The 12,500-nt window shown below is 41.2% G+C and overlaps 2 protein-coding genes across 2 annotated transcripts in view; both read right to left on the bottom strand.

Moving 5' to 3' along the window:
- The window catches only part of si:ch73-290k24.5 (F-box only protein 41), a 28,966-nt gene extending 27,992 nt beyond the window's left edge, over window positions 1–974 (bottom strand). The window contains exon 1 of the mRNA XM_056236602.1: window positions 308–974. Coding sequence (XP_056092577.1) covers window positions 308–909 — 602 coding nt within the window. The 5' untranslated portion in view covers window positions 910–974. The remainder of the gene's footprint in view (window positions 1–307) is intronic.
- Window positions 975–7,575: 6,601 nt separating this feature from the next.
- On the bottom strand, window positions 7,576–9,528 carry egr4 (early growth response 4). Its single transcript, XM_056236605.1, has 2 exons — window positions 9,266–9,528; window positions 7,576–8,765 (listed from the first exon to the last, which is right to left on the bottom strand). The coding sequence occupies exons 1-2, from the start codon at window positions 9,360–9,362 to the stop codon at window positions 7,744–7,746; spliced, it is 1,119 nt and encodes a 372-aa protein (XP_056092580.1). The 5' UTR covers window positions 9,363–9,528; the 3' UTR covers window positions 7,576–7,743.
- Window positions 9,529–12,500: the final 2,972 nt, after the last annotated feature.

The raw sequence follows: 12,500 nt of genomic DNA, 5'->3' as shown, positions 1-12,500 counted from the left end.
AAATTTCCTACTGTAAATATAAAAAAATATATATTTTTGTGAGTGAATGCTGCACAATCGCCAACATAAATGCACAACTTTAAAGGGGATTTTCTCAATGTTTAGATTTTTTTGCACCCTCAGATTCCAGATTTTCAATATTTGTACTCAGCCAAATATTGTCCTATCCTAACAAACCATACATCAATGGGAAGATTATTTATTCAGCTTTCAGATGATGTATACATCTCAATTTCAAAAAAAATGATCCTTGCGACTGGTTTTGTGGTCCAGGGTCACATATAGCATCTCTAATCTAAACACTCACTGTTGTTTGCGTCGGAGTTGCTCGTCTCTCTCTCTCAGCTCGTATCTGAGTCTGGCCAGCATCTCGACGGATATATCCACCTGACGCTCCAGTTGGGCCGCTTTCTCCTCGGCCTCTCGCTTCTCTCTGTGCATCAGCTCGCTCTCTCTCCTGGCTCTCCTCACCTCCACGCTCCTCCTCTTCACCTCGTCCTGCAGAGCCTCCAGTTTGAGCGTCACTCGCTCCTGCACCTCCAGGGCCAGTTGCTGAAGCCGGGCCTCCAGCGCGAGCCTGCCCAGCCACGGGACCCCCATCTGGGCCACGGCGTGACCAGCGTCTGCCTCCCTGGAGGTCACGGAGACCGCGAGCACTGAGGGCGGCGAGTCCCTCTGGATCAGGATCTTTCGGGTCGCCAAACTCAGGGTGTCCAGGAGCTCCAGGCGCAGTGGATGAGGCATATCTCTCTCTCGCTGGGCGTGCAGGGACATCAGCCCCCCCTCAGAGCTTCGTCTTGTGTTCAGACAGAGTTTCTGGCAGGAGTGGATGCTGGACAGGCGCTCTCCAAACCCACACGCCTCTCCACAGGTCGGGCAGCACAACGGCAGCTCAGTGCTGGTCGACATCCCGCGACGATGTGCTCACGCGCTCGAAGAGCAACTCCAGAGTCTCATGCTGAGTTCATTCAGAGAGCATTTCTGTAGTTTCAGTAGCGTTTCAGGATGTTTGCTTCAGTAATGTTACAATAGCGTTTCAGGATGTTTGCTTCAGTAATGTTACAATAGCGTTTCAGGATGTTTGCTTCAGTAATGTTACAATAGCGTTTCAGGATGTTTGCTTCAGTAATGTTACAATAGCGTTTCAGGATGTTTGCTTCAGTAATGTTACAATAGCGTTTCAGGATGTTTGCTTCAGTAATGTTACAGTAGTGTTTCAGGATGTTTCAGTAATGTTTCAGAATCGTTTCAGGATGTTCGTTTCATTAGCGTTTCATTAGCATTTCAGGACGTTTGTTTCAGTATTATTTCATTAGCGTTTCATTAGCGTTTCATTAGCATTTCAGGACGTTTGTTTCAGTATTATTTCATTAGCGTTTCAAGATGTTAGTTGTTTCAGTTGCATTTCCAAACTTTTTCATTAGCGTTTCCTAATCGTTGGAGTAGCATTAACTTCAGTAGTGCTTCAGTAAGGTCAATAGCATTTCAGTTGCATTTTAGAATCGTGTTCAGCAATGTTTGTTTCAGAATTCTTTTAGTAGGGTCTCCAAAAAGGCTTAGTCCAAAAAGTCTCATGCAGGCTTATTGCACCTGCAAAGGAAAAAAGGGACACAGAAACGAAACATCTAACTTTAGTATCATCCAATCAATTACAAATACACTTGTGGTAACACAATTTGTTGCAGTTTAAAGTGCTTCTAAATTGTCAGTATGTATCTGTTTGTTACAAATATGAATGTAAAGATAAAGTGTGTTATTTCTGTGTCCTGTGTATTTTAATGCATCAAGCCAGGGTTCATTCTGTCTTTTGGTATTGTTTCTCATGAACGTGTTCGTCCTTTATCTAAGTGCGAACCTTATCTACTAATATTGAATCTCTGTGCTTTCAGTTGATCATTCCGTCATTGTTTACCCGCAATCCCATGGAACAAAATGCCACAGCTGCTCTTGCATGCAATATAAATTCATGGTGAACACTGCTGTCACAAAACAATGTTGTGTCTGAATTTAAAGCACTTTACAAAAACCTCTAGGCACATCCATCCCATGTTACACATGTTACACTCATGTTACATCTACACTCGTTACACTCATGCTACATCTACACTTGTTACACTCATGTTACATCTACACTCGTGCTACATCTACACTTGTTACACTCATGTTACATCTACACTCGTGCTACATCTACACTTGTTACACTCATGCTACATCTACACCCGTTACACTCATGCTACATCTACACTCGTTACACTCATGCTACATCTACACTTGTTACACTCATGCTACATCTACACCCGTTACACTCATGCTACATCTACACTCGTTACACTCATGCTACATCTACACTTGTTACACTCATGTTACATCTACACTCGTGCTACATCTACACTTGTTACACTCATGTTACATCTACACTCGTGCTACATCTACACTTGTTACACTCATGCTACATCTACACCCGTTACACTCATGCTACATCTACACTCGTTACACTCATGCTACATCTACACTTGTTACACTCATGCTACATCTACACTTGTTACACTCATGCTACATCTACACTTGTTACACTCATGCTACATCTACACTTGTTACACTCATGCTACATCTACACTTGTTACACTCATGCTACATCTACACTCGTTACACTCATGCTACATCTACACTTGTTACACTCATGCTACATCTACACTCGTTACACTCATGCTACATCTACACTTGTTACACTCATGCTACATCTACACTTGTTACACTCATGCTACATCTACACTTGTTACACTCATGCTACATCTACACTTGTTACACTCATGCTACATCTACACTTGTTACACTCATGCTACATCTACACTAGTTACACTCATGCTACATCTACACTCGTTACACTCATGCTACATCTACACTTGTTACACTCATGCTACATCTACACCCGTTACACTCATGCTACATCTACACTTGTTACACTCATGCTACATCTACACTCGTTACACTCATGCTACATCTACACTCGTTACACTCATGCTACATCTACACTAGTTACACTCATGCTACATCTACACTTGTTACACTCATGCTACATCTACACTTGTTACACTCATGCTACATCTACACTAGTTACACTCATGCTACATCTACACTTGTTACACTCATGCTACATCTACACCCGTTACACTCATGCTACATCTACACTTGTTACACTCATGCTACATCTACACTCGTTACACTCATGCTACATCTACACTCGTTACACTCATGCTACATCTACACTAGTTACACTCATGCTACATCTACACTAGTTACACTCATGCTACATCTACACTTGTTACACTCATGCTACATCTACACTTGTTACACTCATGCTACATCTACACTTGTTACACTCATGCTACATCTACACTCGTTACACTCATGCTACATCTACACTTGTTACACTCATGCTACATCTACACTCGTTACACTCATGCTACATCTACACTTGTTACACTCATGCTACATCTACACTTGTTACACTCATGCTACATCTACACTTGTTACACTCATGCTACATCTACACTTGTTACACTCATGCTACATCTACACTTGTTACACTCATGCTACATCTACACTAGTTACACTCATGCTACATCTACACTCGTTACACTCATGCTACATCTACACTTGTTACACTCATGCTACATCTACACCCGTTACACTCATGCTACATCTACACTTGTTACACTCATGCTACATCTACACTCGTTACACTCATGCTACATCTACACTCGTTACACTCATGCTACATCTACACTCGTTACACTCATGCTACATCTACACTCGTTACACTCATGCTACATCTACACTAGTTACACTCATGCTACATCTACACTCGTTACACTCATGCTACATCTACACTCTTTACACTCATGCTACATCTACACTCGTTACACTCATGCTACATCTACACTCGTTACACTCATGCTACATCTACACTCGTTACACTCATGCTACATCTACACCCGTTACACTCATGCTACATCTACACTTGTTACACTCATGCTACATCTACACTCGTTACACTCATGCTACATCTACACTTGTTACACTCATGCTACATCTACACTTGTTACACTCATGCTACATCTACACTCGTTACACTCATGCTACATCTACACTTGTTACACTCATGCTACATCTACACTCGTTACACTCATGCTACATCTACACCCGTTACACTCATGCTACATCTACACTCGTTACACTCATGCTACATCTACACTCGTTACACTCATGCTACATCTACACTTGTTACACTCATGCTACATCTACACTTGTTACACTCATGCTACATCTACACTTGTTACACTCATGCTACATCTACACTTGTTACACTCATGCTACATCTACACTTGTTACACTCATGATACATCTACACTTGTTACACTCATGATACATCTACAATGTTACACTCATGATACATCTACAATGTTACCCTTATGTTACATCATGTTACAAATGCACAGTAAGTATAAAGTGTTTTTTATCCTTTGATCATGTTTAGATTCCCTGGACGGCCACTGGTACCCTTGTGTTGTTTTAGGGTATGTATTTGTTCAAGGTATGTCTCACAATTGTTTAAATAAATCGTGTCGCACTATATTGCAGCAAATTTCATTGTCTTGCATCACCCTCTCTTTGATGTTTGTTCTTTTACTTTATTCATTTATCTAATTATGTGTCTACTAGAATATCAGGTATGTAGTAATTGTCTCTCCATCTCTCTGTAAGTGTGTGTGGGTGTGTGTGTGGAACACTTTATTCCCAGAATGCTATAATCTCTTCAATAAACACTACCATTTAAAAGTTTGACTAATGAAGAATTATTGATGTTATATCGATGTAAATTCTATTTTCAACATAAGTTCAACCGGTTCAGATTCACACACATGAAGTGAATTGTGCGCGCGCGCGTGTGTGTGTGTGTGAAATATTCAAAGTGACGTATCGGAATTCATGCATGACCCTGTGCGCGCGCTCCGCATTATTTCCGCATGAATATGATGAAGACAAAAGCTGTCCGAGTCTTGCTCCATTAACACCGTGATTATGAAACACAGTCTAGAAATATGCATGTGCACATCAATCATGAAAATCACACTCTTCCGCCTAAAGAGCCAATTTATTTCTCATTTAAGGTTCGTTTATGTTGTCTATCATCGCGATTATAATGTAAGGAAATACAAAGTGAATGAATTTGGTCATCATATCTTCATCAGCTGGTCTTGCATCGGCATCTGTCTGATGTGTGTGTATCCTGCACGCGACCCAGCCCAATAACTTCACGTGCATCACCCATAAGCATGCAGCGCGAGCTCAGCCTGTTATTGCAATGTGCAGCATTAATCATGTCAGCATCACTGTGAGTGTTCATGCTCACCGACCCCGTCAGTATCCTCCGGTTCCGAGACTCCTCCGACGCGTCCGTGCTTTCACTCTGTCTGGACTCCTGTCTTCCACAGACCCGCAAAACTCACCGAGGCCGTCCGTGCACGAGCAGCCTCTGACGTCACTACTGGAGGACTGTGAAAGAGGTAGGAAAAACGCATCTGTGTGCACACGAGCGTCGGGCACGCGCCTGTGCGCGAGCGGCGCTGGCCACATGACTCGTGGTGCTGAAGCTCTGAATCTGGAGCGAATAATGCGCTGTTATTTCACAGTATGCGTTTAATATAAAAACAATAAGGTGAATTGTTTAATTGCTAAAATGGTAACACTTTACAATAAGGTCCATTAGTTAACATTAGTTAATGTACTAACTAACCATGAGCAATACATTTGTTCCTGTATCTGTTCATCTTTGTTAACGTTGTTTAATAAAGCTGTTCATTGTTTGTTCATGATGTTAACAAGATTTTAATAAAGTATTAGTAAATGTTGAAATTAATCATCAACAAAGATTAATAAATGCTGTATACGTGCAGTTCATTATTAGTTTAAATGTTAACTAATGTTAGCTAATGAACCCTATTGTAAAGTGTTACCGTTAAAATATAGGAAAAGTACAATTTAAAAATTGTTTATTTATAATATTAAAAAACTTTATTTATCTATATTCCATTTTTTAACGTTTATTTTATTCTTCTTTATTTTTATTTGATTGCCTGTATGAAATACGAATCCTATATACAATATAGGAAATGTGCAATATAAAAACAACTTAATTTTACAATATCCTTACATTAATGTCGAGCTTACTTTATTTATTCCTTCCTTCATTCGTTTTTCTTTTTGTTTTATTTCCTGTATGAAATTGGAATCCATTGAATTGTTTAATTGCTAAAATATAGGAAAAGTACAATATAAAAACGATTCTTCAATATTTTTTTACAGTCAAATGAAAAACCTATTAATGTATTTATTTAATTGTCTGTTTTGAACCCTGTTATCTAATTGATCACTACAATATAGGAAAAGTACAATATATATATATATATAAAACAAACATTGTAATGACAACTTTATTATCAATTATTTATTTGAATCCTAAATACAATAATGAAGTTATATATATAAAAATATATACTTAATGTATATTTACTCATTTTATAGTATTTTTACCTTGTGTAAAAAACTAAAAGTTCATTGTTTTGTTTATTTATACTATTTTGTTATATTGTGTTGGGCTTATACACCAAAAGTTTGGACATGCTTAATATTTCATAGTTTTGATGAATTTATTCTTAACTGTAAAAGGTGCTGCATTTTTTTCTTGATTTAACCCATTAAATGTTATTTTGTTGGTATAAATTCATGTACTTTGTTTTAAAACCAATTAATTTAGATGTTACAGAGTATTGTAAAATGTGTAATAGGCTAGCACTAATATATAATGAGCATGTTTGTCCAAACTTTAGTTTTCTGATGTGTGTGGATGTGTGTTCAGTTAAGATATCACCATAAACACAACCATTCAAGTAATGTCAATAAATAAAGTTTTATTTGAAACATTCATAGCCTCAAATATCCACAAGGCATTTAACAGCGTTTCATTGCACGAGAACAGTTTTTCAAAGGCAAATAGACGACAACAGCGATTCCAGAAGAAACCGGAAGTGATTCTGCACATCTAAGTGTGCTACTGCAACTCAACTACGATGTTGAAGTTTTAAATAAATACTCTATAGTTAGCGCATCAGGTTCCCAAGAACCAACCGAACACATTCTACTGTCGAAAGTGGAATACAATCACTTATGAAAACCTATAAGATAGATTTTTTTCTATACTCTCTTGAAAATCATCAACGATACAAAAATTACAATCAATAACGTACAAATATATAGAGCTCTTCTCGTGTGCTTTATAAAGTGATGTATCAAAATACATGTTAAACCGGACATCACGTGTTGCATGCCACAGCAGGGTAAAACAAGTGCACGTTTACATCAAGACATGCAGACTTCATAAACGACAACACGAGGTTCGAGTCATCAGCCTCCTCCGAGCTTTCCACCGCGTGCGTGCGTTAAACGGAGAGTTTGTGTTGCTGTCCACCGGAAGTGCTGAAACGCGTAAATGAGTGTTTATAAGCGTTCATTCATCCGCATGCCAGGCTCACGCATCATCATCATCATCAACACATCGCGTGTGACGCTCGCCCCGCTTCAGACGCGTCCTCCTCCAGCTCAGCGTCTCTAGCATTGAACCGCGTTGCGCTCGAGCCATAAACTTTCCAGAACGGGCAGAACCGATTGAGAGGGAACTGGCGCTCACGCGCACTGGAGCTCGAACGCGCACGCGGCGAGAAGCTCAGTTTTCTGCTGCATCCTCTCGCGCTGTTTGAAATGCACGCGACCGTGCCGCTTCCTCTCGTCGCTGCGCGCGAAGCGTCGCCCGCACACGTCGCAGGAGAACGGCTTCTCTCCGGTGTGCGTGCGCATGTGAGTGGTGAGATGGTCGCTGCGGCTGAAGCAACGCAGGCACACGCGGCACTGGAAGGGCTTGTGTCCGGTGTGAATGCGCACGTGGCGATTGAGCTCATCGGAGCGGGAAAAGCGACGCTCGCAGTTCTCAATCGGGCAGGAGAACGGCTTCTCGCGGGGCGCGCCTTTCCTAGCGCGCGGTTTGCTTCTTTGCGCGAGCGTGTTGGTGGAGAGAAGCGAGTCCAGCGCGTCGGCGAGCGCGGTCGTTGCGCAGCCGAATCCCGGGAACGCGATGCTCCTATAAAGGCTGTTTTCATGGGAAGTTGCTGCTGTTGCGGGAATCTGGAAGTTCGGTGTAAAGTTAAGCGCGCTTGCTTGTTCCAAGGGCTCTTGCTTGATCCACGTGTCCAAAATCAAGTCCGTCTCGGGACCCAGTGGAGAGAGCAGGTCAATGATGTCATCCAGGTCCGAAGGCTCGTGAGAAGTAACGAAGCCATCGAAAAGATCCCCGCTGTTGCAACTCGTCCCGAACTCGCTCTTAATCGTGAACTGTTGCGCACTCGCGTCCGCGAACTCATCCGACGAGTCGTTGCAGAGGGATTCCGGTGATCCCAACGAGCTCCCGGTGGAAAACAGCGACTCCTGGCGTGAGAGCGTGCTCCCACGAGACATTCCCGGGAGGTAATCGGGAGCTGTGGAGATGCCGACGATCTCCGTGAGGAGGTTGAGAAGCGCGTCCGCGCTGTACGGGCCGGTCTCCGTGTAGAAGCTGCCGGTGTAGACCTGCGGAGACGGAGGGAACCCGTCGCTGGAACAATCGGGGAAACCGGCGTCCAGCGGCTCTGCTTTAGGCTTCAACAGACCGAGAGCTGCGAGAGAAAGAGCAGAGGGATATGCGTTACATAATGTTGACTCACTGCATCAGCAGCACATCCGAACTCATGATGTCTAATGATTGATTCTCACATTTCAGAATGTGCGCTTAAATTTTGTGGATTGCATGTCATTTTACAATATGTACACTTCAAAATAAAGGTTTTTGCAGCGATACCATAGATAGAAGAACCATTTTGGTTTCCTTTCAGTGATCAGTTCTTGGTGTAAAGAACATTTAAAAGAACCTTTTGTGGAATGGAAAGATTCCATGGATGTTGAAGGTTCTTTAAGGAACCATCGATGCCAATAAAGAACCTTTTGTGGAATGGAAACATTCTATGGATATTAATGGTTCAACCATCGATGCCAATAAAGAACCTTTATTTTTTAAGAGGGTTTCCGGGTATATTGTGTGCATTGCATCTAATATTGTGCATCATTGCATTGCATTAAGTCAGGCTGTGTAAAAACGATGCACATCTTGTGTACTCACCAGCATCAGGTTGATTCTGAGGGGAAGATTGTCCCTCCAGAGAAAACGTTTGAGCGCAAAGCAGATCCAGAGCGCTGAAGTCCACCGTGTTCAGCATAATGTCGATTTGAATACGAAGCAAAAAAAATCCACAAGAAATGTCGTGGGAATAATAAGGCAATCCTTCAAGATAATGCTTTGGGATTCCCTTTTTCTTGTTGCGGTAAGAGCTCGTTTGGCTTCCTTCAGGTTCTGGTCTCCGTCGATTCGTTTTACCGGAATTCCTCATCGCCCTTTTATACTGTTCGGCTCGCCCGAGGCCCCGCCCACCGCTCATCTACGTCAGCAGGAGGATTCCCCGCCGTGGACAGACTTTAGACGGCTCTTGCCCAAATATGGCCAGAGGATGTGACGGGGTTCCCCTCCGAAAATGGGCACAGGGGCGTGACGTAGCGGAGACACTTTCCTGAAGACCATTGCGGAAAAAATGAGGCGCGTTTGTGAATGACAGGCGGCCATTATGTTCGCAATGGAACAGTGTCAGACGGAAAGAACCCCCGGTGACTCTCGACAGACGATCTGATGGGTTCAAACGATGAGATGAGCGATTATAGAAACAGTAAAACAATGAGAACACCGAGCAATGCGGACGTAACAGACCTTTAACGACACGAGGCTCAGTTGCATGCATTCAGAGTGATTTGTTACAGGAAAAATGTATGTTTTGTTTTGGATCTACACCAGTCCGTCCCAATGGGGTTTCTCCTAACTGTTGATCTGCATCAACTTCCCTTGAGCCATCCCTACCATCTTCCCTTTCGCTAATGACGCGGGCTGATGCTTTGTAAAGGGAAGCTGATTCCAGACAACCATTCCGCATTCGTTTTGCGGTTAACGCATCCGTGCAGCACCGCGGACAGCGATCATCTGGGGTCATTTTGCGGTTTATGCATCAGTTTAGCACCGCGGACAGCGATAGTTCTGCACACACACACATGCATACAGCCTTCCCGTGTGCAATGCATTGCAGGATCGGATGCATCTAAATGCCATGTTAAATCGAACAAACACTCAAAGATGTGCTTTAGTATGTTTGTGCACGTTCATATCGCCATAGGAGTTGACGTTACATAAACACTGCATGTATGCACACGATGTGAGATCATTTACGGTAAAAGCGTGCCTGAGATTAAACATCTCTGCTGAGTTGCGCCTCATTTGATCGTGTGTTATGCAATGCTTCATTTCTCCAGAGCATCTAATGAGCCGTGGCGCATATTTGGACTGCAGCTGCATCTGTGACCATGTTTTCAAATATGAGTCATAAAGTTGCTTTGGCGCGCTTTGATAACAGCCTTCAGCACCCGTGGAGATTTCGTTTATTAGATCGAGAGACTCAGGTGCCGGAGTTTATGCCCGTTTCATGCTAATATGAATGCAACACTGCTGTGAAATAAGAAACAAAGGGAGTCGTTTTGTAAGGTGTTTAGTGGGAAGAATGATAATGAGACTGACCAATAACTTTTTTTTTTTTTTTTGGCAGTACACCTATGAAGACTTTCTGTATATGTAATAAAAATAAGATATATATATTTTTAAATTAACCTATTAATTTTCATTCATTAAAAATCACCTGAGCTAAGATTATATGCAAGCTTTATCAATCCATGCACTTTAATAAGGTGAAATAAATCCAAACAGCTTGTAGAGAAACATGCAAAAGTCATTGGATTTATTTGTTTTATTCAAGAGTGATTTCTCAATCAACTTTTTCAAATAGGATTTCAAATATTATCAAGTTGACGACGTTTACTGAGCTAGTGAGTAAAGAAAACTAGATTCAGGTAAATTAGTCCAGTTTTTGACAGTCATTTTGATGACAATATGCATGCATATATATATAGGCCTATTATATAATCTATACATATATAGACTTTATATACTGTATATACACATACATATATACAGTAGATATAGGCTATATGTATATTTTTTAGGCCACATATGCATGCATATTGTCATCAAAATGACTGTCAAAAACTGGACTAATTTACCTATATATATATATATATATATATATATATATATATATATAATCAGGTGTGAACACATTATCAGGTGTGTCTTACAGCAAGCATCTTGTATAACCAGAACTGCCAGTGGCGGTCTTAACATAGAGGCATAGGTAGGCGGCTGCTTGGGGCCCCCTACCAGCGGTCGTAGTAGGGGGGCCCCCCAACCAACCTCAAAAAAATATATATAAAAGAAAAGAAAAAGCCCCTTATCATCATGAACGCTTCAAATGCATAGTAAATGTTATTAACATTCTTAAGAAATACGTTGAAATGTTGAAGTAGTAGTTAAAATGTCCAGTTCATGGTTATCTGTCCCTACACATAACACCCCCTACTTTCGCGATAAAATGGACTAGTCCGAACGGCGCGCGGCGCGAAACCGCGAAAGATGAACATGACAGGAGGATTGAGAAGTAACGTTACACAACGAAGCAAGACGAGTCTAAACGCGAAAATGAAACAAAGTTACCCAAGCGGCTCAAATAAAAGAAAAAAAGACAAAAGACGCCGATATGTATTTGGCAACACTGCCAAAAATGACAAACTTTTTACGCCTACTGTTGGGGACACATGCCGCTACAGCAGCAGCTGTGAAGTGACGCTAGTTGAGGATAACGTGTAGCTATACTGTTATACTGAAAGGGCAAAAGTAAATATGACATTTATTATGGGTTTATCTGATGATTGTTTTAAGTTCACGTAAATTAAAAGTTGTTAAATATTTTTTGAAGCCTAACAAAATGTACATTTTTTGGCTTTCAATTACACTGTAATGTTGGATGGATGGCTATAATTAATGTTTAAAATTAGGGGAAAAATCAGTTTTATCCAGACATCAATAGCTGTAGTATCAGTGATACTGACCTTCATTCATAAAAAGATGCCATTAAACAAGTATTTAAAATATACTGTCTTTATGTTGTCTCTACATTCATTTGTAGATTAACTGTGAAATTATTTCATTATAAAATATATAAACTAATAAGCCTACAAACCTATAAAAATGTTTGTTTGTAGAATGTTTTAAATGTCAATCTCATGTGCAATGCCAATTGCAATTGCCCATACGTACCTTCGCTTTGGGCCCCCAATTTGCTAAATCCGCCACTGAGAACTGCAGGCCTGTTTCTGTTTCCGGAAACCGAGCCCAAACATGGTTCCGCCCGTGACAGCTTGTCGCA

Source organism: Rhinichthys klamathensis, unplaced genomic scaffold (genome assembly GCF_029890125.1).
Source record: "Rhinichthys klamathensis goyatoka isolate OS25496 unplaced genomic scaffold, OSU_Roscu_1.1 h1tg000454l_1, whole genome shotgun sequence".
NCBI classification, from domain to species: domain Eukaryota; kingdom Metazoa; phylum Chordata; class Actinopteri; order Cypriniformes; family Leuciscidae; genus Rhinichthys; species Rhinichthys klamathensis.
Note: the sequence above shows the minus strand (reverse complement) of the source record. Positions and strands in the feature narration are given on the sequence as shown.

Excerpts from the sequence above, each read along its gene's own strand:
- egr4 (XM_056236605.1), bottom strand. The coding sequence starts at position 9,362 with ATGCTGAACACGGTGGACTTCAGCGCTCTGGATCTGCTTTGCGCTCAA. Across the intron at positions 8,766-9,265 it reads TCAGAATCAACCTGATGCTG|CTCTCGGTCTGTTGAAGCCT; the intron begins GTGAGTACACAA and ends TTTCTCTCGCAG.